The 27131-nt window shown below is 38.7% G+C and overlaps 1 protein-coding gene across 5 annotated transcripts in view; it reads right to left on the reverse strand.

Moving 5' to 3' along the window:
• Nucleotides 1-27131, reverse strand: part of CSNK2A1 (casein kinase 2 alpha 1) — a 56871-nt gene that overhangs the window by 17878 nt on the left and 11862 nt on the right. For 4 of the 5 annotated variants that reach the window (XM_032604647.1, XM_032604646.1, XM_032604643.1 and 1 more), the window contains 4 exons: nucleotides 7797-8006; nucleotides 5662-5773; nucleotides 999-1100; nucleotides 434-484 (listed from right to left, as the gene is read on the reverse strand). In XM_032604647.1, coding sequence (XP_032460538.1) covers nucleotides 434-484; nucleotides 999-1100; nucleotides 5662-5773; nucleotides 7797-7897 — 366 coding nt within the window. In that variant the 5' untranslated portion in view covers nucleotides 7898-8006. Of the gene's footprint in view, nucleotides 1-433; nucleotides 485-998; nucleotides 1101-5661; nucleotides 5774-7796; nucleotides 8007-12662; nucleotides 13129-27131 lie in introns of those variants that run through there. The other variant, XM_032604645.1, reaches the window with a different exon arrangement.

A 27131-nucleotide genomic window follows, 5' to 3' on the forward strand; every position in this document is an offset into this window, starting at 1 on the left:
AATCCGCCTTCCAATGCAGGGGACGTGGGTTCGATCCCTGTCGGGGAACTAAGATCCCACATGCCTCAGGGCAACTAAGCCCACATGCCGCAACTACTGAGCTTGCGTGCCTCAACGAGAGAGCCCACACGCCCTGGAACCCGTGCACCACAACTAAAGAGAAAACACGCACGCCACCAACTAGAGAAGTCCGTGTGCCTCAACGAAGATCCCGCATGCCACAGCTAAGACACAATGCAGCCGAAAGGAAGGGAGGAAGGGAGGAGGGGAGGGAGGGAGGGAGGGAGGAAAGGAAAAAAAAATTAGCACTATAAGGATGAAAAGCTCTTTTTAAGTAAGTTAGAAGGAAGCTCTTCTAACAGTAACATCCCTGAAAGACTTTCTATGTGGTCTAAAAACCCAACAGCTTGAAATGGTTGGTTATACATTATACCTTGAAGTCTGTGTTGTTTACATGTTCAAAAACCAAGGCGGGAGTTCGTGACTAGGGGAAAGAAAAAGAAAACACACATTAGTAATAGCCCTGGCAGCTTTAGTGGGCACAATGTTTGCGGACACTACGTGGTGAATTTGGCAGTCCTTGCCTCAGTAGTAGGAAAACCTCTATTGCTATAAGCCCTCCCCACTCTGATCATCACCACACTTAGGTCATATTGGGGATGGATTTCAAACAGAAGACATGGAGCTGAAGTCTCACCAGGCTCTAGGCAGCCCAACAATGCGCCCATCGCCCATCGGCATCGGACCTGAGTTTGCAAAATGGATTAACACATTTCAGTTTCCAGTGCTATCAGTCTCTTAGCCTAGAAGAATAAGAAATAGTCTGTGGGTGGAGATCTCTTTGAAAGAAAGACCCAAGCTAGTTAAGTGGTATAACTGATAAAGCACTTTTAAAGCAGGACTTAATGGTAGAGGGAGGAACAAACAGAGGCCAGTTGTGCTCAGGGTCAAATACCACCTCAGCTCTGGTCGGCCTTACTAGCACCTATTATACTCACCACAGGGTCTTTTACAATGTCTGCCAGTGTGATGATGTTGGGACCGCCTCGCAAATTCTCCAAAATCTTTATTTCACGCTTGATTTTCTTCTTCTTTACTGGCTGAAAGGGTAAAAGTACATCATTAAAAAAAATTATTTCAGGATATTTCAACAGGTAATGTAATACATGAATGGCTTACTTACGAGCTCCCTGAAGGAAGGAAATGTGTCAGAGTTATCTCTGAATCCCCCTTCTCCTAGCCCTGTGCCAGGTATTTTGCAGGTACTTAGCAAATACTGAATTGAAAGAAAAAAAGATTTCCACTCCAAAGACCAGTATTCTGCAGAATTACCATTTAATTCCAATCATCAGTCCTAATGTGTTAACTTTTAAAAACTATACAAACTAGGAATGTAAATGTAATACTAAGATATATCTAGAAAAATCTTTTTATTAATTAGCATGAAGCATGGGGCTCTTTCCATTCCTTCCTCTAAGTCTTATAAACAAACACCCTACAGAAATGAAGGAGATCAGGACCAACAGCAAAGATGGCCACACCATCTTTTTTTTTTTCTTCGCTGTATGTGGGCCTCTTACTGCTGTGACCTCTCCCGTTGCGGAGCACAGGCTCCGGACGCGCAGGCTCAGCAGCCATGGCTCACGGGCCCAGCTGCTCTGCGGCATGTGGGATCTTCCCGGACCAGGGCACGAACCCGGATCCCCTGCCTCGGCAGGCGGACTCTCAACCACTGCGCCACCAGAGAAGCCCGGCCACACCATCTTTGTGCAGTATAACCTTTTGGGTTAAATGTGTGCCTAATGTGAATCCTTCTTTCATTGCCTGCTAGCTGTGTGTCTATGGGCAAGTTATATAACCTCTCTAAACCTTTCATTACGGGTAAAACGATCAACAAGAGTACTTATCTCATAATATTATTCCAAGAATCAAATGAGGTACCTGAAAAGACCTCAGAATATGGCTGAGACATAACACATAATATCTGTCTAGCCTTATAACCAATATATCCTCCACATTCCTTTATCTTACCCATCATTTCCACATCATATCTGCTCTGGTACAGAAATCTTTCTTTTTTTTTTGAGAAGGGCTTTGGTCCAAATGCACCTCCTCTACAAAACCTTCTTTCCAAACAGTCTAAAACAGTGCTGGTCCAAAAGAAATACAATGCAAGCCACATGTGTATTTTATTTTTTATTTTTTTGGCCACGCCTCACGGCTTGTGGGATCTTAGTTCCCACACCAGGGACTGAACCTAGGCTGTGGCAGTGAAAGTGCCGAGTCCTAACCACTGGACCGCCAGGGAATTCCCCACAGGTTTATTTAAAATGTTCTAGTACCCTCGTTTAAAAAATATAAAGAAACAGACAAAATTAATTTTAATAATACATTTTAGTTAACAAAAATATAACCAAAATGTTATCATTTCAACATGTAAATCAATATAAAAAATTACTAATGAGCAATTTTATATATATATTTTTTGTACTAGGCCTTTGAAATCTGCTGTACTTTATGCTTACAGCATATCTCAGTTTGGACCAGCCATATTTCAAATGCTCAATAACCACGTGTGACCTGTGTCTGCCACACTGGACCAGGCAATCTTTCCTATTGGTGTTGGTCACCTCAGACTACTGACACACTGCATACGCTTCTTAGAAACTGTTGTAAGTATATATCATCTCTTCATTAACAAGACTACTGGTTACTAAACTTTGATTATCAACCTGGGTTTTTTAATATACAAACTGTATAGATCTGCTGAATCAGAATCTTGAGAACAGAGCTGGAGATCTATTTTTAGACGCTTCTCGGGCTGATAATCCAGATCTAGGAACTACCAAACAATACTGTAGACTCTTTTAACCTTTTCTTGAGTCCTAAGCACATGGTACAGCAGGAAGCAAGCACATTTTGGAAAGACTGTCCTCAAACCCTGGCTTTGTAGCTGTGGAACTTTGGGAAAAGCACTTAAGTGTTTCTGAACTTCACACTTGCCTTGCAGAATTGTGATGTAAATACTACAGCTACAAAAGGGCCCAATGCAAAGTAGACAGTCAATAAATGGAAGCTGGGAATTCCCTGGCGGTCCAGTGGTTAGGACTCCGAGCTTTCACTGCCGAGGGCCTGGGTTCGATCCCTGGTCGGGGAATTAAGATCCCGCAAGCCATGAGGTGTGGCCAAAAAAAAAAATAAAAAAACATATTAAAAGTAAATAAATAAATGGAAGCTGTTTTACTAATAGTGAATTCCACATTTAATTCAATCCATGGTCTCAGCCTTGCTTCTATTAGAACTCACTACACTGGCTAGGAAACAAGCTGATCACAAGTTTTCTATTTGCTTCGACTACCAGATCTTTCTGATCTGCTGGAGTATCTAGGAGATGTTTCTACTCTCCAGGAACTAATCTATCAATCTCTCTCCTGTTTTCTACTGAATCACTATATCCCAACTGCTGGTTGATGGCAAAAAGCTACTGGTTTACAAAACTTTTATTCTACAGAATCCTTAAAATCTATAAACTTACAAAAGCTAGACAGACCAGGCAGGTCACTTAAATCCTAATTTAATGTGATCAATGCAAATTTTGTCTAATAAATGGGGGGAAATTAAAAAATTTAAATATAGTTATGAGTGAACTTTATCTATAATTATACCATCTAGCTACACAGTTACAGTAACATATACAGTACAGTTAGGAAAAGACTGAGCTAGGAAAAAAAATCTTTCCAAACCACCCATCACTCAAGACCATCAATGGCTCCCAACAACCTAGATGAGATAAAAATCACAGTTTGCAAGGCTGGAAGGAAATGGAGATGTTATCTTTTCCCAGGCCATCATTAATTTAATCTCCTTTTCCAAGTTTACTTCCCATGTATGATCACATGACAGCTTCTACATGAAACATTTCTCTCACTTATTTCTTCTTTTCTTAATCTTGTGCATTCTAGAGTATGCTTCCCTTCCATGCTCCCATGCACACCAATCCAAATCCTTCTCCCACTCAGGGCCTGAAAACAGTTCCAGGGAGCTTTGCCTAACCATCACTACTCTCTTCCGAACTGTAAGACTCACTATTTATGACTTTCAGATGACTCTAAATAATATATCACTTCAGTCTATCATATACTTTTCCATAGGAATATCATCTTACAATTACACAGAACTTCCGTTTCCAAAGTATATATCTATATACAATTTTTTTTTATATACAATTTTGTATTTGATCCTGGTAACTCTCATTTTCACAGATGAACCAATATGTCTTAAATAATTAAAAGGACTACCATGGCTAATTACTTTTAGAGTTTGGATTAGAATCCAAATGTCCCGATTTCCAGCCTAGTTCTCTTTCTACACAAGATAAGATATAAATACTTAAACTCTGGTTCCCGAAAGGTATGCCAAAACAGGTGTTCTGTGGGATTTTTACTTTTTGAAGGAAGATGCCAATTAATACTTGCTGTCTGTCAGTCAATGAGTGCACTACCAGCCTGAGGTAGTTCAGTTTCAATATTAGATTGCACTATATTCTCTTTAATGGCATATTTTTGTGAAACTGGGTTTTCAGCAATTGCTGTGACAAAAAGCAAGTATTGTGCAAAAATCAATGTGGAACAGGAAATGAGGCTGCTGGTGTCCAATCTGATTCCAACATTTGAGAAGTTGTGCAGTGACTAATAGGTATACATATCCCAATAGTAATTAATTATGGTTATATAAGAATAAAATAAAATTACTTTTTCAACTTATGTGTATAAGTTTTTAAATGGCTACCAGTTGAAACACAAATACTTTTTTTAGTTATCTGGACTTAACTACTTAATAAACAAAACCGTATTTCTTTTGGCTTAGGGGTACCATGAGAGTCACTGAAGCAATATGGGTGTTATAAATTGAGAAAGTCTGAGTCCCTCTGCTTCTCGTGTCAAATATGGAAAAGTTCCTGTGGCAAGGAACTGTATGCTAGGTTCCTGGTATATGGCAGTGTACAGTACAGTTATAACTAAATCACAATTTGCATACAGGTAGCCCATTGGCCAAATCTGGCCTGTACGGTGTTTTAAAAAACTCAAGCCAACATTTAAAAACCAGGGGAATTAGTATACAGATATAAATGTCTAGCTTCTTTTTGCGAAACAGTACCAAAAAACATTAGACTTGCACTCCTGCTGGGCAATCATCAGCTGGAGCTGGAGCACGTGCCATAGTACCCATCACTCACATCTTCTAATCATGGGCACTTAAATCAGACTAGCTGCATTAATGTGATCCACCTGTCCTCTAAAAGTCTGCATTTGTGGCTCCTCATCTTTACACAGTAGAGCTAACAACTCATTGAAAACAAAAGCATGGATTAGAACTAAAAATGTAAGAAATAGGAAATCAGTGTTAGGCAAGATCTAGGACAGAGAAGACTGAATCTTTACTCCCTCCCTCTGCCACAATCTAGCTGTACGATTTGAGTCAAACACTTCTCTTGCTTCAGTTTCCTGATCTGTCAAATGAAGATAATCTCTTCTATCGACTTCAAAGGAGCAATAAAATCAAGGTGTTAAAGCACTCCAAAAACCTTTTCAAGCGCTACTTTAAAAAAAATTTCTGAACTCCAAAAACCTGTGAAGTTATAATCTCTCTTCTTGTACTTACCTTGAGAATTTTAACAACAACTTTTTCATTATTTGTGATGTTGATGGCTTCAAATACTTCACTGTATTTACCCCGGCCTAATTTTCTAACCAGCTGGTAGTCATCTTGATTTCTGGGAACAAAAAGAGTCAGTCACAATGATTTTAAAAGTTCAAATTATCAAGCACTAATTCAACTTACAAAACTATAGCCAGTAGAGTAAAAGAAATAAAACGTATTTCAAATAATTCCCAATTGGCTTCTTTGTATTTTTTAAAAATTTGGCCAATTTAAAATGTGTGTTCCAAATCCTAGTGTTAAAAAATTTAAGACTTTCAGTTATTCTTTCAAATCCCAAGTTGTTCACATCTCTATTGACATACCACACGCAGATAGCTTGTATTGGGGTTTGTTATGTATGTTTGTCTCCAACAACAGACAGCTTTCCCTTGGAAAATAATTTATATATATTCCTGTCCCTCAGTGCCTGGCTCAGTGTTGGCATCTTACAGGAAGTCAATACAAGAATATTTCAATTCAGCCACACTTTGGGAGCAGCCGATTTCTAATGGGTCTCTTTGCAGGTAAGTGGCTTTCAAACATATAGGTTTGACCTCCAACTTGCCCTCCAAAGCTCTGAGGACAGTCCACGTAATGAAGTTTGCAAACCACACTACAGATCATGAACCACAGTTAGGTGTCCCTTCCCCTACTTTTACCCATATTCCAAGACTACTAAGCAACCTCAGAGGTGGAAAAGAATAAGGGAAATGCTAACATTTTTCTCCCTGCCTCTGCTTACAACTTAGAGGAATTTGCTCTAAAGAATGAGAGTCTTTTCAATAAGGCCTAAATGCTATTTACTCCTGCTGGAGGCACTGAAAATTCAGTGTAAAAAATGTAAAAAATCAGCCATTCATTTTCCTCAAGCAAAAGAAAAAAAAAAGGAAAGTGAATGAACAGAGAAGGTAAAAGGTACTAAGGACAATGGACAATGTAATAATCATGGCAGGTCTAGGGAAGGAAGCTCTTAGTTCTGGTTGAGCTCTTTTCCTGTGGGAGGGCACAGAAAACAAATGCAAGCAAGCAAATAGCACCACGCCAAAAACTCAAAGGGTTGTTTAGTGCCAAAATTTAAGCAGAACTAAGCTCAAAGCACTTAATTTGAAGAGAGCTGAAATTTCTGCAGTAAAACTCAGGCATTCCTAGAGTCCAAAGCATGTAAGAGGAAAATTGTTAGATTATCAATAATGGTAACATTTACTGGCACTGTACCATGGTTCTTGATGGTATCTTTGAAGCACACTGTGCCTCCTTGTGCAGAGATAATGTACTTACCGTTAAGAATCATGGCCCAATCAGCATTAAAACACACCCTATGACAAATTTTGAAGACCATTTACATGCTATGAAAATCACATGTGGACAGATATAAAATACAGTGTATGGGAGCTGCAGCTTTACCAAGTTTTCAAATTGCTATCTTTTGCATTTGAATATCAAAATAATTTTATCACAAAAGGTACGACCTGATCAATTAAATACATACTATGTTGGGACAAGAAATGCAAACATCCAAATGAGACTGCACAGAAAATTAGGAGGGCAAACACAGCTCTTCAGGCAGACTGCAACTGTTCAGGATGGAATTTGGGCTGAATGCCACATTACACATGGCTAGCCTCATGATAAGGGCAAATGTTTTAAGGGTTTAATTTTGCTTCTCATCAGAAAGAGGACACCTTTCTGGAGAACTGTTTTATCCTTCAGTATCATCATGGGACAACATTCTCTGACCTCAAAAACACTTTATGTAAGAGCCTGGTGTTTTCAAAGTCTCTCAAGTATTAATTCTCACCTAACTGCAAAGCCCTTAGCTGAGCAAGCTAATAGATAACTCTTTGTTACCATACAGAATATATACATTGGAGAAAAAAATAAGAGACCGAAATGTTTTTAAAATGGTAAACCCATCAGAACTGTTAATTGACCAAAGCCAATACCCTGTTTCTTTACTGTAGAAGAAAACAAAAATTGCGTTCAATCTTGAGGTTTATAACTGTACAGTCAGGGAAGTTTCCTGTTGTAAATTACTCAACAAATGCACAAGAGTCAGCCCTTTGGGCGAGTACAGTGAAGTAAACGGAAATTATTACCCCCATTCCACCACATGTGACTCGTAATCCCAGTACTCTCGGGGTCTGTGCGTATTAACATCTGTGTAAACTCTGGCCCTGCTTGGCACGGGTCCCGACATGTCAGACAGGTTGGCGGACAAAGCTGGACTTGACGTTTGGAGAGATGGCAATCACTGTATTGAGAGGCAGCTGGGGGTAAGACCTCGTTTCAGAACTGTTTTCTTCAAACTGCAGAAACAAAACATACAAACGCCAAGGAACCATTTTTAAAAAGCATACAGGAAGAAAAAAAATCATCCTGAGTAATGGCCTCAAACATACCTCTGGCTCTCCTACCTGTTAACCAATGAACATATCCCAACTGTGCCAATCACAGTGTTTCCTGAAACATGGGGAAAAATTAAAACAAAACACCCAAATCCCAAGAAATATACTTAAACGTATACTGGCCCTAATCCTATTCTACAAAGTAGCCTGTTACCTCTTCATCTAAAGTTTGGATGCTCTTTAAAAGATAGCCTGAAAGGGAAGAATGGCATTGTGGATAAACCCATCAGCATTACTACTATTTATACATTCTACAAAAAGTATTAGCAAGGGATTCCTTAGTGGCACAGTGGTTAAGAATACGCCTGCCGGGCTTCCCTGGTGGCGCAGTGGTTGAGAGTCCGCCTGCCGATGCAGGGGACGCGGGTTCGTGCCCCGGTGCTGGAGGATCCCACGTGCCGCCGAGCGGCGGCTGGGCCCGTGAGCCATGGAAGCTGAGCCTGCGTGTCTGGAGCCTGTGCTCCGCAACGGGAGAGGCCACAACAGTGAGAGGCCTGCGTACCGCAAAAAAACAAACAAACAAACAAACAAAAAAAAAAAAAAAAAAAAAGAATACGCCTGCCAATGCAGGGGACATGGGTTTGAGGCCTGGTCCGGGAAGATCCCATGTGCCTCAGAGCAACTAAACCCGTGCGCCACAACTACTGAGCCTGCGCTCTAGAGCCCGCGAGCCACAACTTTTGAAGCCCGCGCACCTAGAGCCCATGTTCCACAATAAGAGAAGCCACCGCAATGAGAAATCCGTGCACCGCAATGAAGAGTAGCCCTGGCTCGCCGCAAGTAGAAAAGGCCTGCGTGCAGCAACGAAGACCCAATGCAGCCAAAAAAAAAAAAAACAGTATTAGCAAGAACAGCTCTTCCCTTTCAACAGCTTTCTACAGCTCAAGTAAGGGTGCTAAAACACTCTAGAATGGTGGCAAAGTCCACAGTACAAACCTTAGCCTGACTAATATTTGATGAAACCAGGAAGAGAACAGACTTGTTCTCATACATCAAAGTTCAACGTCATTTTATTATTTGGGTAACTTTACATAATAATACGTAGGCCAGTGATCACCATTTGAAAGATACACTTGATTTCATTAAAAAGAAAAAGAAAGAAACCAGTAGTTTCCTCCTGATTTATTTAATATAGGAGCAAGCTTAATAAAAACTGGTGGAGGTCTTCCCTGGTGGCGTAGTTGTTAAGAATCCGCCTGCCAATGCAGGGGACACGGGTTTGAGTCCTGGTCCGGGAAGATCCCACATGCCGCAGAGCAATTAAGCCCGAGCACCACAACTACTGAGCCTGCACTCTAGAGCCCCCGAGCCACAACTACTGAAGCCCGCACGCCTAGAGCCCATACTCTGCAACAAGAGAAGCCACCACAATGAGAAGCCTGTGGACCGCAACAAAGAGTAGCCCCTGCTCGCCGCAACTAGAGAAAGCCCGAGCGCAGCAACGAAGGCCCAATGCAGCCAAAAATAAAAATTAATTAATTAATTAAAAAGTAAGTAAATAAAAAAACTGGTGGAAGACAGTAATATACATTGGCTGAACTAATGCAGAATTTGACACTGAGGAAAAGCTGGTAAAATTTTAGAAACGTGCTTTCTACCAAATCAGTAAACTAAGTCTCCTTCATCATGCCCCCCCACCCCCCCTCCAATCTCATTATCTCCATTCTCTGAGATTTCTATAGCATTTGTAGATTCCCTTTACTCTGCATTTAGTTACAAATATATTGAGGGAACACCCTTCTGTTTGCTTGATAGGATGCTGTCTGATGCATAAATCACAGAATAAAGCCAATCATATTTTAAAAAAATATATTGAGTCTCCAGATGTTATAACCTGAGGAAGACACATCACCCATGCATTTTCTGGCCAAGATTGTGTAACCTCAATCTAATTACAAGGCAAAGACAAACAGAAAATGAGGAAGCTTCTATTAAAAAATTCTGGGGTGGGGAGTAATACACTGTGCTCTTCAAACATGTCAATATTATAAAAGATAAAGGAAGGCTAAAGAGACATGACAACTAAATACAATGTCCTACTCTAGACTGTATCCTGTACTAGATGGGGGAAAATGCTATTAAAAATACTATCAGATCAAACGACAAAACTGGATTTAGATTAGGTGTATACAAGAATGCACTCACACATGATAAAGCAAATGGGGTAAAATATAACAGTAAGTAAATCTGGGTCAATGGGGATACAGATGTTTCTTTGTACTATTTTAATTTTGTTCAAACATATTTTTTAAAATTGTGGTAAAATACAAATATAAAATTTACCAAAATTAACAATGTTTAAGCATACAGTTCAGAGGCATTAAGTACATTCACATTCTAGTACAACCATCACCACATCCTCCATCTCTAGAAAATTTTCATCATCCCAAACTGAAACTCTGTACCCATTAAACACCAACTCCCTCCTCCCCCAGCTCCTTATATAACCATCATTTTATTTTTCGTCTCTGAGTTTGACTACTCTAGGTACCTCATGTAAGTGTAATTGTAGAACATTTGTCCTTTTACACTTGGCTCATTTCATTTAGCATGTCTTCAAGGTTCATCCATGTTTGTAGTATATGCCAGAATTTCCTCCCTCTTTAAGGCTGAATAGCTCCATTGCATGTATATACCACATTTTGTCTATCCATTCATTCATCAATAGACACCTGGGTTGTTTCCACCTTTAGGCTATTGTGAATAACGCTGCTATGAACACTGCTGTACAAATATCTTCTGGAGTTCCTCCTTTCAATTCTTTTGGGTGGAATTGCAGATCATATGGTAATTCTATCTTTAATTTTTTGAGGAACCAGCACACTCTTTTCCACAGTGGCTGCATCATTTTATATTCCCATCAGCAATGCACAAAGGTTCCAATTTCTCCACATCCTCTCCAGCATTTATGTAATTTTTTTTAATAGCAGCCATCTTAATGGATATAAAGTGGTATCTCACTGTGGTTTTGACTGGTACTTCTCTAATGATTAGTGATGCTAAGCACTTTTTCAGGTGTTTACTGGCCATTTATTTATCTTCTTTGGAGAGATGACTATTCAAGTCCTTTATTTTTTAATTTTCTTTTCTTTTGCTTGTTGAGTTGCAGAAGTTCCTTATATATTCTGGATACTAATCCCTTATCAGATATGTTATTTGCAAATACTTTCTGCCATTCTGTGGGTTGCCTTTTTATTCTGTTGGTGGTGTCCGCTGATGCACTACACTTTTAAATTTTGATGAACTCTAATTTGTCTATTTTGTCTTGTCTGTGCTCTTGGTGTCATATCTGTACTATTTTTATTTCTGTCTCTTATAAATTTGAAGTTACTTTCAAGTAAAAAGTTTTTAAAAAATGGGTATAAGAAAACTGAGGCCCAGAAAGAGGAAAATTTACCTATAATCACATAGCTACTTAACAGGAGAGTTAAGGACTGGAAACCAAACTTCTGATTCTTGTGACAATAATCTTTTTTGCCATGTAATCATAAACTAGTTAGACAACAACAGCTAACATCTACAAGCATTCACCATGTGCTTTATGTGAATTATTTCATAACCCTTACCACACAAGGAGCTGATAAGGACAGTTACCATTACCCCATTCTACAGATGAGGAAAATGAAGTAAAGAAAGGTTAAGTAACTTGCCAAAGGATACACAGCTAGAAGGAGCTGACGACATTTAACCAGACTACAAAATAGAGATAACTGTATTCACCTCTCAGGTTTGTGGTGAGGATTCAATGAACTAATAAGTGTAAAGTGTTCAGAACTGTGCCTATTTGAGACCTCTATGAGACTCACAACCATCTACATGTTCTTTCTAATGTTGTATTTAAGCTGGAGCTTAGCTACTACACCAAAAAGTAAGCCAGAAGAGATGTCTCCTTATGCCCACAATTTCAGCAGCTTAAAGCTTTTAGAGGAAGAGCAAGAAAGACTAGGATGGGGGTTAATGCTATCCTCCAAAAGTGTGACAAACAATGATACTCCCACCTCCCTCCCCAGCAATATATGAGATCAAAAGATCCATTTGTCTACCTACGAATTCTCCAATTCATAAAAGCCCCTATAACTTGCCTCTGTTCAACTCTGGGGTCCCATATGTATACAACTTAAATGGCCAGAACACAAAAAATAATTTAGATTCTTACTAAAAAGTGGACCAAAACTGTCTTTAAAATTATTTCCAAATATTTATTTCTTTGGTTTTATAAAACCACCTGGGTGATAATAACCTAATGTATCTTTACCTAATATCAATTAATTATAAACACACACACACACCCAAACAAGCAAAAAACCAGAAAGCAGACACTTTTATTGTAACTTTTCTTCTTCCCAAAGAAACAAGGTCATTTGTGCTTTAGGACTGCTGGCTTTTTTGGTGACTATTATCACTGCACTAACAACAGCAAAAGACGCTAGGGAGACGGGTAAAGGTGTGTGTATGTGTGCAAACAGCCAAAATGGTATAGACAACAGCATTAAACCAGTAGAAATACTGTCCCAGGAATTTATGAATTTTAATGATACTAAACTCTTAAATTCTTACCTTCTTCTCTGAGACAGTATCTTTCTCTTCAGTCTCTATATTCCTTTATAGGTATTTTATTCTTTCTGTTGATATTCTGTAAGACACCCTGGGTCTCAAAGCTCTTCCCCAATGAACTTAAGAAGTTTGTAAAATCAGCACAAATTGAATAAATGGGATTAGATGCAATATGCAATGTGATGAAGCAAGCAGTGGAGTCCTGGGTTCAAATCCCTATTTGGCTACAGGACCTCTACTGGGGTTCTTCCAGCTTTGATTCATCACTTATAAAACCTGCCTAACTGCACTTGCAGACTGAAGGGAAGCTCAAGCGAGATGATCTTCCAGAAAGGGCTCAAAAACACCGAACACATGTAAATTATTATTAAATGATTACCATGCCATTGCTCCTTAGTGAAAACTAATAAGCAGAAGCCTAACCTTAAAAGGCTGTGGTCTTCACTCCTAGTTTTCTTCAAAGTACAGAAATTATAGGAGCTGTGGTTAACTCCCAGCCTCTGAGGGCCAACTCATGGGTGGACATGCCATTACAAAATGAGACCTCATTTCTCCGTGGAAATCATCTGACTCACATGAAAAATACTCCCCAACTCCCATTTATTAGCCCATGTATCAATCACACTCTTATCACCCAGTCTTCTGCTCTCATAAGGCCTTGGCATTCTCTGAGAAGCGTAGAGCAAGGCTATTCACTAATGAAACTCCTGAGATTCTCAAGTACTTGTTTGACTGGCCCTTGCAGCTTTGTGCCTCATCAACTGGGACCTAATTTATGAACTGGTGAATTTGATTCTCCACTGGGAGGACAACGAGCTATTTTTGCAGTAACCCAAAGAGGTGCTTCACTTTACTGTCATGCATACCAAATAATCTGCTTAGAGTAAGAGAGTCATTCACATGAATTCCAAATAGTTGGCTTTCGTTAATTATGCGGGGAGAAGAAAACAGGGGTGGGGGACGGTGGGGTGTGTGTTCTTAAACTATAGCTTAGCAACTTCAGATAAATAAAATGGTGCAGGGAGGGATGAGGGAGGGTGATGGAATGGGGTAAAGAGGGGATGTGAAAAGATAGAAAAAAGAGGGCTTCCCTGGTGGCGCAGTGGATGCGAGTCCGCCTGCCGATGCAGGGGACACGGGTTCGTGTCCCGGTCCGGGAAGATCCCACATGCCGCGGAGTGGCTGGGCCCGTGAGCCATGGCCACTGAGCCTGCACGTCAGGAGCCTGTGCTCTGCAACGGGAGAGGCCACAACAGTGAGAGGCCCGCGTACCGCAAAAAAAAAAAAAGATAGAAAAAAGAAGATAAACATTATTCTATTCAGAAATACTACTTCACTTGTACTGCTGTAAATGTGTATGTATATTCACATGCAGCCTAAAAGGAAGGAAATACAGGGACAAGCCTAAATCTCTCAACCACAGATTTGGTTCTTTCAGACATTCCTTCCTTTGTTCATCCCTTAAATATATGAGCAACTACTATGAAAAAGTATTATGCTAGGCTTTGGGAATACAATAATGAGCGAGGCATAACAGTGAGACCAATGTGCCTTTAAGATTTTATCTGCAGATTAAGGATAATGGAAATTCATTGAAGAATTTTAAGCAGAAAAGTGACCCATATGTACATTTTGAACAAGCTTACTCTGGCTGGGTGTGAGACAGGCAAGAGAGAATACTTTCAGCGAAACAGAAAGCTGTCAACAGTAGCCTGTGTAAGACAGATGATAAAGGCCTGACCTATGGTGGTAGCAATGGAGATAAGTGAACTAATATGACGAACAAAATTTATGGTGTAAAATCAATAGCTCTGGGTGGACTGGATAATGGGGTAAGGAGTGGAAGTGACTTTTAGATTTCTGGCTAGAGAGACTGTTGATGCCATTCATGGAGACAGAAAACATTCTGGAAGAGCTCACAAGTCAGGTTTTAAACATAAGGTTAAAATGGCTCTTTGACATATTAAAAAGGGTACTGAACACGCAATCAGGTATTACAAGTCTGGAGCTAAAAGAGTTTTTCAGCTTTAAATACCTGCCCCCCACACCTCTCCTCCAGAATTCTATGTGGCAGGCATTTCTTTTCCTAATCTACAGATAAGAAAATAGCCAAAGTAAATTCAGTAGCTTTAGCAAGAATATCCAGTAGAGATGGAGCTGGGATTCAAAGCCAAAATGGCTGGCCCTTAAGGTTCATGTCTTTTCATTCCTATCGAACTGAACTTATCACTTTCCACATCATACCTTAATTTCCTTATTAGACCCTTAGCTCCTTGAAGTCAAGATCCATTATCTAATTAATCTTTTGATTTTACAGTACCCAGCTGAAGTCTCTGCATTTTGTATGATGTCCAGTAAATATTATTTATCAATCAAATCAATGTTGGTTTATTTTCAAAAAAATGAAATAAAAATGAAGTTGCCTCCAAAAGGCAGAGTACCCCTAAACACTTCAGGTCATCTGGTACATAGCTAGGAAAACTAAAAGACTAACTCAAGAGTTCTTGAGTAATTTTCTCTTCACTCCCCGCCCCACCAATATAGCTTCTATTAAATAAGAGGGCCACAGTTAAGATTGGTATTTTTCTCCCACAACAATTAGAATTAAAAGAATACTGAAGAAACTCTAGTTTAGCAATTTTTATAATGGCTTATCTGAAAGTTGGGAAAAGTGCTTGAGTCCTGAGTATCCTGAAGGTCAATTCTCCTATCTACCATTCACAATAGAAGCATACCTTAAAAAAATATAACTTACAGAAAAAGTATTACCATTTATTTATTTATTTGCGGCACGCGGGCCTCTCCTGTTGCGGAGCACAGGCTCCGGACGCACAGGCTCAGCAGCCATGGCTCACGGGCCCAGCTGCTCCACGGCATGTGGGATCTTCCCGGACCGGGGCACGAACCCGTGTCCCCTGCATCGGCAGGCGGACTCTCAACCACTGCGCCACCAGAGAAGCCCTAATTTCCATTTTAAATGACCTTACTTAGTTCTTACTGTCCTCGTGTATTGCATAAAAGGAGATGTAACTTTCATGGCTAATAATTTCAGATCACTAATTCTATTTTAAAAGCTCTCAGACTGACTCTGAAGTCATGGCTAAGTTTTGTTTGCTCGATGCTTAGCCTAATAAAAGCCAATTAATCAACTATGAAAAATTATCTTGTCAACAAAATTTTCCCTACTAAAGTCAGACCACACCTGCAACCAAAGCTAATTATTAATACATGGCTCTGCTTGACCTATACTTTAATAAAATGCAAGGAAAAGAAAACTTCACTAAATCATCAGGCTAAAATATGTACTGTGAAAGTAATGTTTATTGACATAAATGTAACAGAACTAATTAATTTCAATAAAAACTCCTTTTGTCCTCTTCAGTCAGTCTCTCCCTCTAATCTCTTCTACTCCATGTGATTTCTGTTTTTCAATCTGGCAACTAAAAAAGAAAATCAGAGGCTTAGTGAATGGACCAATATCAGAAAATGCACAATCAGTCATTTGTACTAATGTAGTTTTTTTTTTTTTTTTTTTTTTCAGGACCTTGTTTTGTTGCTGAACTACTGTTTCTTTTTTTTTTTTTTTTTTTAAACATCTTTATTGGGGTATAATTGCTTTACAATGGTGTGTTAGTTTCTGCTTTACAACAAAGTGAATCAGCTATACATATACATATGTTCCCATATGTCTTCCCTCTTGCGCTAATGTAGTTTTATAGATCAATTTTCTAGTATTAGAACTAGAAAAGATTATTCTGGAACTCTAAATTTAAAATATTTTCAAATCGTGCAACAGTTTTATTATGTCTTTTAACCCTAATATTTATTAGGGTCTCCATCTTAAGAAAAAAAAAAAAAGATCCCCCTCCCATCCCTAGATCAACCATAGTTAATGAACAAGAGCTCATACTCGTCCAGGCAGGACAAAGAGTTCTACAGTAAAGAATGCGAATGTGCTTATATTGCACTGACTGCGTGATTTAGACCACTTGTTTAGAGGAAAAGTAGTTGTATGAGGCAAAACACCTCTGAAGCACTGCAGCAGAGAATGAACTCTTCTTAGCAATAAGGCAGCAAAAACTGGTAAGAGGATTTGTGGAACAAACTATGTATATGTTTTTGCCTCGTGGTAGAAGCAAAGACAAACATTTAGTCATACAAACTTGTCCTTTCCCCTTTCAAAGTGGCACTGTTTAGAAGGTCAAATGAACACAAAAAAAGCGTAAGTAGTTAATACTATCTGAATCACTTGTTTCAAATGTCCATAGTTGCCCTTAATTTCCAATTATCTCCTCCTTTCAAAATCACGAGCAGAATGTTCATTCATTAAGCATTTATCTAATACTTATTATGTACCAGGAAACATGCTTGATTGCCAGGAAGGGATCCTTTCTCTAGGCCCTGGAGAATAAAGAGAAAGTAATTCTGCCCTCCAACAAAGAAAACAGACTATTAAAATCTCTGATCAGTGCTTGAAAGAATTAAGTCAGGGTGCTCTGCAGGAACTGAAGGGAACTTAAGTCACCCACCAACCCATTATCATCCATTCAATAAATATTTATGGAGTACTTCAATGTTTGGGGAAAGGCAGTTAGGGAAGAAATAACATCTAAGCTCAGTTTTGAAGGGTGCACAGGAATTATTCAGATGAGAAACACCAATACAACAAATTGGCTCACGGGCCCAGCCGCTGCACAGCATGTGGGATCCTCCCGGACCGGGGCATGAACCCGCGTCCGCTGAATCAGACGCGTCCCCTGAACAAATTGTAAAGCACAATTCTTTAAGTTAGGAATTTTAAAGACCTATAACTTTGTATCCCCAAATGATCAAAAGCTGGCACACCCTGTTATCCTCTATAAGAAGCACATCAGATCAACAACCTTTTAATATCTACGGTGGAAAACACTAGTGCATTCTACTCAACTGTTACTATATGTGGCCCTCTCCCCCGAAACAATGATTAATTCACAACCACTGCACTTTAGATCTCATTCTCTTCCTTTCTCCACTCCTCTAACAAATCAGTTCTACTGCAGAGGTCACAAAGCAAAATGCCTAGAAAGGACAAGTAGCTAGAGTTTGTAGACAATCCCTGAAAGTGTGACTGCTTCTCAGTTTTCAAAGTGAAGATTTCTGCAGGTAACTTTCCTGTCTTCAGTAATGGTGGGCTAGGTTACTTAGGTCAACTCTCCTAGTGAGAACCAAAGAGAATGGATTAAACACACACACACACACACACACACACACACACACACACACACACACACACACACACACACACACACCCCCATCTCTCTCTCTCTCACATTCTTAAATAAGACCGACAAGCATATAGCCAAAAGTGAAGAGAAAATGAGAGCCCAGAGAAGTAAGCAAGCAAGGAAGCCCAAAGCGTCTTTGTTGATCCCTGAAAATTAGAATTTTGTTCTGACAGAAACCAAAGCCCAGGGCTCTCACAAGGTGAGGAGTCCCTCCTCATAATAAATAAATTGAAGGTAAGAAAGAAGGGAGGGAGGGAGGATAAAGACGAGGCCCTCATCATAATAAGCTGAGACTTGAGAGTTACAATCTTAGGGTGGGAGTGAAAAGGGAGTAGAAGATCCAGGGAAGAATTATAGCCCTATAGAGGGAATGTCTGATCTGAAGCTTGTTTTAAGGTGGTCCCTGGACCAGTAATGTCCACAGATACCCGACATGAACAAGCTTGCTGTGGGCTTCAAATGAATCCTACAAATAATTTTTCATATACAATATCCAACTTGTAATCAAAGACAACTAGGTGTTGAAGACTCCAATAGTTAGACTGGCAGAAAAAGAACAGACAACAGAAAAAAACCCACAGAGACTTAACAACTATGTTGACTATGCTTACACAAATAAGTTTCAGAATATCTGCAGGGAACAGGATACTTAAAAAGTAACAGCAGATTTCAAAACATGGAAGAACAAAACAGAACTTTCAGAAATAAGTAACTGAAATGGACTGATTTAACAGTAGATTCAGGGAACTCTCTGGTGGTCCAGCGGTTAGGACTCCATGCTCTTGATGTGGAGGGCGCTGGTTCAATCCCTGGTCAGGGAACTAAGATCCCACAAGCTGCGTGGTAGGGCCAAAAAAAAAGTAGATTCAAAAGGATGAAGAGAAAACTAAGGAACTGGAAAACAGGCTAGAAATTATCCACAGTGTAGCAGAAAGGTCCAAACTATAAAAAAATAAGAGAAGAATAATACTGTGAAGTGGTTTCATATACTTTTAATTGGAACTAGAAGAAAAGGAGAAAATGGGACAGGGCAGAGGCAATAGCTGAAGAGGTTAAGTTGAGAAAGTCCCAGAAGCAATCAGACACAATCACATTCCAGAAGCCAACAAATACCAAACAAGAGCAATAAAAAGAAATCACAACTAATCATGCAATAAAACAGAAGAAAAACTGAAGATAAAGAGAAATTTGAAAAGCAAGCAGAGAAGACAGACTGCATTCAAAGAAGCAACATTAGAACAGTTTTCTCCAAAAGTAACAATGAAGCCAAGACAGTTTAATACCTATAGTATGCTGAGAGAAAAACCCGCCATATTAAAATTCTACATCCACGGGCTTCCCTGGTGGCGCAGTGGTTGAGAGTCCGCCTGCCGATTCAGGGGACGCGGGTTCGTGCCCCGGTCCGGGAGGATCCCACATGCTGTGCAGCGGCTGGGCCCGTGAGCCATGCCGCTGAGCCTGCGCGTCCGGAGCCTGTACTTCGCAATGGGAGAGGCCACAACAGCGAGAGGCCTGCATACCGCAAAAAAAAAAAAAAATTCTACATCCAGTAAATATCTCTGAAGAAAGAAAATAAGGAACAATACCCCATTTGGAAGGTTTGAATTGAAAGAGAAAGATGAGCAAAATTTATGGAAAAGTTCAAAAAAACATCTTTGATAAGTTATGGCTCCAAGTTACAATATTTACGATGGTATCTTACTGATAGAACAAAAATACCATGTATTTCCAAACTAGAAAGATTGGCGGTGGGGGGGAATGGAATAAGAAGAATCCAAAAAAACGTAAGAAAAAAGAAGAAAAAAACCCAGAACATAAGAAACAGAGAAAAAAGTTACATAAATATGACTAATTATATTAAATATAAATGAAATAAATCATTCTGGTAAAAGACAAAAGACTGTCAGACTGGATTAAAAAAGAAATCCAAATGAACCAGAATAACCAAACCAGTCTTGAAAAAGAAAAATAAAGCTAAAGGAATCATATGATCTAACTTTATTTATTGCAAAGCTTAGTTTTTAAAACTGTGTCATTAGCAAAGGGATAAAAAACATAAATCAATAGAACAGAATGAGGTATAGAAACAGACCCACACAAATATGGCCAAATGATTTTTGACAAAGGTGGAAAAGCAGTTCAAAGAAGAAAGGATAATCTTTTCTGTAAATAGTCTTGGGAAACTTGGACATCCATATACAAAATCACGACCTTCAATCTAAACCTCACACCTTATTAAAAAAACAACTCATAATGGATTGTGGATCTAAATGTAAAATGATCAAACCTTTATAAGAAAATCTTGTGATTTGAGATTAGGCAGAGTTCTTTACATGACACCAAAAGCACAATCCATAAAAGTAAACCTGAAAAATTGGACCTCATCAACACTAAAACATTTCTGCTCTGTAAAAGACACTGTGAACAGAATGAAAAAAATGCCACAGATAGAATATATTTGCAAATCACATACCTGATAAAGGAACTGCATGTATGAAATACAAAGAACTCAACAATAAGAAAACACTCCAATTAAAAAACAAGCAAAAGGGGGCTTCCCTGGTGGCGCAGTGGTTGAGAGTCCGCCTGCCGATGCAGGGGACACGGGTTCGTGCGCTGGTCCGAGGAGATCCCACATGCCGCGGAGCGGCTACGCCCGTGAGCCATGGCCGCTGAGCCTGTGCTCCGCAACGGGAGAAGCCACAACAGTGAGAGGCCCGCGTACTGCCAAACAAACAAACAAACAAAAAACCAGCAAAAGATCTGAACAGACACTTCACAAAAGATCAAATTAAAATGAGATCCACTACAGAGTTATTAAAGTGGCTTAAAAAAAAATTGACGACACCAAAAGCTGGTGAGGATGTAACAGAAACTAATTTGGAGCAACAGAAACTAATTCATTCTTGATGAAAACGCAACATGGTATAGCAATCTTGGAAAAATTTGTCCACTGATTATAAAGCTAAATAAACACCATGTAACTCAGCATTCCCACTCCTAGGGATTTACTCAAGTGAACTGAAAATCTATGTTCACACAAAAACCTGTATGCAAATGTTGACAGCAGCTTTATTCATAATCGCAAAAAAACAGAAACAACCAAGATGTCCAACAGGTGAATGGATAAATAAATGGTGGTATAATCATACAATGGGAAACAAACTATTGATTCGTACAACAACATGGATGAATCTTAAATATATTTTGTTAAGGAGTCAGATCCAAAAAGCTAGATATTGTATGTTTCCATTTATATGACATACTGAAAAAGGCAGAACTATGAAGACAGAACATGAGTGATTGACACATGGAAATGCAACTGTTCTGTTTAATACTGCAGAGGTGGATTTATTACTCTAAGTAGTGTTAGAACCCATAGAACTGTGCACCACAAACAGCGGACATTTCTGGATGCAAATTCCTAGCTCTGTCCACTAAGAGCACCTAGAAGTAGTGTCAATGAGTAGCAACAAGAATAACTAGTGTCCAAACATTGGTTTCTCAATATCTTTATCCAATAAAAGGAAGGAGGGCTCTTTAGAGAAATGGCTGATTCTAGGATCGAGGCAGGGAAAATATAAGATAGCCTGGCAAATCTTGTAGTCAAAGGGACATGGGAGCCAACCTGAAAGAGTTCCAAGTGCAAAAGCTTGAACAATTTGAATAAAATATAATGACAGTATTAGATAGTAACCCCAAAGAATAAAATAAACATCCATGAGTCCACACTATATAAATAAATGATTTAATAAATTAAAAAAATCTTCCTTACACAAGAATTCAACTTACACATGTAGAAAGAAAAAAAGAAATAGAAAATTACCATTAGATCAGCACAGTAATTGCCACAGGCAAGATCCACTGACTGATGCTAAAACTGGTTAGTAAAATTTTTAAGAGAACAGGATATTTGCATAGCCTCTAAGTATCTCCTCCAGGATACTCACTAACTACTATGATGGTTTTAACATATGTCCACAAATTATTTGATATGCCTCCCTCAAGGAGGTGGAGCTTAACGTTCCTTCTCTTGAAGGTGAGTTGGACTTAGAAAAGCCCTTCTAATGAATAAGTATGGAAAGGGAGAAACAGCAACTCTACAGTGCAGAAACCTGGTAGACACTATCTAAACATCACTAAAGATAGGTTATGTTAATATCATATACCCTAAATATGTAATGAGAAGAGCACATCACCTCTGTGGCATTCTCAAAAAGCCATAACCATAATCTAATCATGATTAGAGATTAGAAAAAGATTAGAACCTAAATTGAAGGACATTCTACAAAGCTCACCAGTCTTCTCCAAAACTGTGAAAGTTTTGAAAATCAAGGAAAGACTGAGAAACTGTCACAGACTAGAGGAGACAAAACAACTAAATGTAATTTGGTTTCTTGGACTGGATCCTGGAACAGAAAAAGGACATAACTGGTAAAATCCAAATAAAGTCCACAGTTTAGTTAATAGTACTGTATCAGTGTTAATTTCTAAGTTTTAATAAAGTGTCATGGTTATGTGATACGTTAACATTAGGGGAAGCTGGGTGAAGGGTATATGAGGATTCTATCTTTGCAGCTCTTCTGTAAATCTGAAATTATTTCAAATTAGAAGTTAAATGTGAACAATACTAGGTGCTAGAGAGATCTTACATTGCTAGTAGGAATGCAAAATAGTATAACAAAGCCCTTCTGGAAACAGTTTGGCAATTTCTTAGGAAGTTAAAAATTTTCACGTAACCCAGAAGCCCCACTCACTATGTTCATAAAAGCCTATACATGTAGATTTACAGCAGCTCTGTTCATAATCACCAAAGAATCTTAAATGGATAAGCAAACTGTGGTCCATCCATACAATGGAATTCTACTCAACAATAAAAAGGAACTAACCACCGATACACACAGCTCTGATGAATCTCAAAAGCAATACTGAGTGAAAGAACCCAGTTCCAAAATATTATATATTGCTTGGTTCCATTTATATAACATTTGTGAAAAGATAAAACTATAGTAACTGAGAACAGAACAGAACAAAATTTGCCAGAGAATAGGGGTGGGAGGCTGGGTAATATGAGGGAGGTGATATAATTGTTCTTTCCCCTTGTTGTGATGGTGGTTACTTGACTCTTTGTGTGTCAAAATTTATAGAACTGTACACACAAAAAGGAATCAATTTTACTGTATACCAATTTAAAAAATAAAATTAAAAAAAGGGGAAAATCCTATCATATGCTGTATCCTAAAACATAGGATAACATGAAGAACACATCTGAAATACTTAGAGGAAAAAGACTTGGGAAAACTGATACAAGAGGAAATGAAAATCCTGAATATTTAGCCATTTCCATTTCAATCAGTATTGTAACTGGCTATCAGTTTTCAACCTCCATTCTATCCTAATGTCTTCCTACTGCACAGCTTAGTATTTCCATAACACTTTGTAAAAAGTTTAAAACTTTAAAAAATGTTAAGCAAATGAGTACTGAACATGCTCCCCCGCCTCTTCTGTGCCATCATACTTTATGCCCTCCACAATACAGCTTGCTAGGGGAAATCCTACTCACCCTTCAAGAATCAGCAACTTTTACGTCCACAATGAAGCCTTCCACAACTCTCCAAAATGAACCAAAATACTTCCTCTATGGTGCCAAAGCACCCCTATATACTCATTACATTATCACATGTGTTTTGTTTATATACTTCTCACTCATTAAACTATCAATTCAAGGACCTGAACCATGGTTTATTTCTCTTGGTATATAACCTGTGTTTATTATGGTGCCTAAGCATGTTGATATGTTCCATAAATGTTTGATGAACTTATATTAAGACAGTAATAGACAACATTTTGGCAAAAATCAAATTTCCTTGCATATGGACCTGCTCCTGTTCAGAACTGAGAAAAGCAGTTTGGCTGTAAAGGTATAATGGATATTTGATGTGCAGCCAATTTTACAGATGCTCTTTGGTCTTGCATGTAAATTTTATCACATAACGGTCATACTATCACTTCCCAATGAGATGTGAAGCCAGTCAGTATGTGTGAGAGATGTTTCTTTGGAACCACAAGTTTTATGAGGCCATGCATTTTACCCAGGTGATGAACACAGTGCCATACAATCCTTGATAGAGCTACAGAAACAGTTCAGTACTCTATAACTGAAAAATGTGAACCTTGGATTTAAAAGAACAGGAACACTGGAGCCACTAGGACCAAATATGACCTTGGATCTGTCGTTTAACCTATCTGATTACACTGAGGAAACTGCAGAATATAAGGCGTAATATCCTCTCCCTCTCCCTCCTTTACTATCATGGAGATAGGTTACCCAGGAGATACTCCCTGCAGGTGATCAATAAGCAATAATTAATAGGGTGGGTTGTCCTAGACTTGCCAACAACAAATAGGCTGGAACAGAGGGCAGCAAACATTTTCCAGCTTCCAATTCTAAAGAAATGTGAACGCCTATGCCTATACTACTCCTTGGGATTTATATTTATCACTTTTAAACCTAACAAGTCTAAGACCTAGGTAATACCTTTCCCATTTTACAGAAGGTGAATCTGAGCAATTTTTACAGTGTCACAATGAGGTGGTGATTTTAAAATATTCTGTCTAGATTCACAGCCTATTCGTTCTGCTTTATAGCAAACATATATGTCCTATTTGGCTCACACAGTATTTTTTCTTCCAATTTTTAAAACAGATAAAATCCACACAACATCACATCCATCATTTTGAAGTGTACAATTCAGTGGTTTTTAGTATGTTTGTAGCATGCAACCATCACTACCATATGATTCCAGAACATTACCTTCACCTCCAAAGAAAATGAATATCCCATAGCAGTCACTCCTAATACCCCCTCACCTCTTAAGAACCACTAATCTGCTTTCTGTCTCTATAGATCTACCTATCCTGGACACTTCATAAAAACAGAATCACACAATATGTATCCTTGTGTATCTGGCTTCTTTCATTTAGCATGTTTTCAAGGTTCATCCATGACGTAGCTTTACAGTAGTTCATTCCTTTTAATGGCTGAATCCACTGTAAGGATATACCACATTTTGTTCATCCATTCATCAGTTGATGGACATTTGTTTCCACTTTATGGCCATTATGAATAATGCTGCTATGAACATTCTTGTGCAAGTTTTCCACAGTGTTTTTAAAAAGTGAATCAGATATTAAGTTCAATTATTTGTTAAAGATTTTCATAATAAATATTTCTAAGTGTGACTTGGTTGCCAACACTAAAAAATCAACCTTCAGTTTCTCTTAAGAAGGAAGGAGAAAGATCTGTCTTTCTGGTAACAATGATTCTGCATTCCTGCACTGACAAAATCACTTGGATCTGCTAACGGTGATTATCCAACAATGGGCTCTAAAACCAACCTACTGGAAGATGCCACAGGTAAACCTGGACAACTCTATACATTTATCTTACTGGCTCGACTCCTGCAGGTATTTCAGTTAGCAATCCCTGCTCTATACTACATATATAAATTTATAAATACATAAGTAAATTAAAAGTGATATATTTTAAAAAGGTAACTGGGGAAAAATATGGGCAAAGAAAAGATTCAGCATTATCAGATGCAAGAGCAAAAGCCGGTTTAAGCTCTCAACTTAACACCATTTGCTCCTTGATTTAGTTTCCATTACTAGTCCAGTTAGAACTTAACAGAAAACACCTTGGAGTACTTTGCAGTATGCTTTTTGCCAATTAAGAAATACAGACCTAACCACAGATTTACAGAAAATTTCTAATGACCGAGACCCCTCCTCTGTACTCCAACAGCACACTTTGCTTACCTTTTCCATCTAGCAGTGTCACTGTACTGTTTACACATCTGTTGCCCTAGCTAAACAAAGCTCCAAAAGTAGAGAATAGTGCCTTTGTATCCTGAGGAATCTACCACAGAAGCTGACATAGAATACCGTTCAGAAATATTTGTTGAAAGAATACTGTGACACCTGAGGAACAAAAACAAAGCAGGAGGTATAACTCTCCCAGACCTCAGACAATACTACAAAGCTACAGTAATCAAAACAGTGTCCTATCGGTATAAAAACAGACACACAGATCAGTGGAAGAGAACAGAGAGCCCAGAAATAAATCCACACACCTACAGTCAATTAATCTTTGACAAAGGAGGCAAGAATATAAAATGGGAGAAAAAGACAGTCTCTTCATTAAGTGGTGCTGGGAAAGTTGGACAGCTGCAATGTAAACCACTGAAGTTAGAACACACCCTCATACCATACACAAAAATAAACTCAAAATGGCTTAAAGACTAAGACATGACACCATAAAACTCCTAAAAGAGAGCATAGGCAAAACCCTCTGACCTAAGTCGTACCAATGTTTTCTTAGGTCAGTCTCCTAAGGCAACAGAAATAAAAACAAAAATAAACAAATGGGATCTAATCAAACTTACAAGCTTTTACACAGCAAAGGAAACCATAAACAAACAAACAAACAAAAAACATCAATGAAAAGACACCTTACAGTCTAGGAGAAAATATTTGCAAATGATGCAACCGACAAGGGCTTAATTTCTAAAATATACAAACAGCTCATATAACTCAATAACAAAAAACAACCGAAAAATGGGCAGAAGACCTTAACAGACATTTCTCCAAAGACGACATACAGATGGCCAGGAGGCACAAGAAAAGATGCTCAAAATCACTAATTATTAGAGAAATGTAAATCAAAACTACAATGAGGTACCATCTCACATCAGTCAGAATGGCCATCGTTAAAAAGTCTACAAATAACAAATGCTAGAGAGGGTGTGGAGAAAAGGGAACCCTCCTACACTGTTGGTAGGAATGTAAGGTGGTACACCCACTATGGAGAACTGTATGGAGGTTCCTCTGAAAACTAAAAATAGAATGATCTAGCAGTCCCACTCCTGGGCATATACCGAGACAAAATTATAATTCAAAAAGATACATGCACCCCTATGTTCACAGCAGCACGATTCACAATAGCCAAAACATGGAAACAACCTAAATGTCCATTGACAGATAAATGAATAAAGAAGATGTGGTACATATATACAATGAAATACTACTCAGCCATAAAAAAATGACAAAATAATGCCATTTGCAGCAACATGGATGCAACTAGAGTACAGTTATCATAGTAAGTGCAGTAAGTCAGAGAGAGGAAAGACAAATACCATATGATATCACT

This window comes from Phocoena sinus, chromosome 15, assembly GCF_008692025.1.
Source record: "Phocoena sinus isolate mPhoSin1 chromosome 15, mPhoSin1.pri, whole genome shotgun sequence".
Classification (NCBI taxonomy): domain Eukaryota; kingdom Metazoa; phylum Chordata; class Mammalia; order Artiodactyla; family Phocoenidae; genus Phocoena; species Phocoena sinus.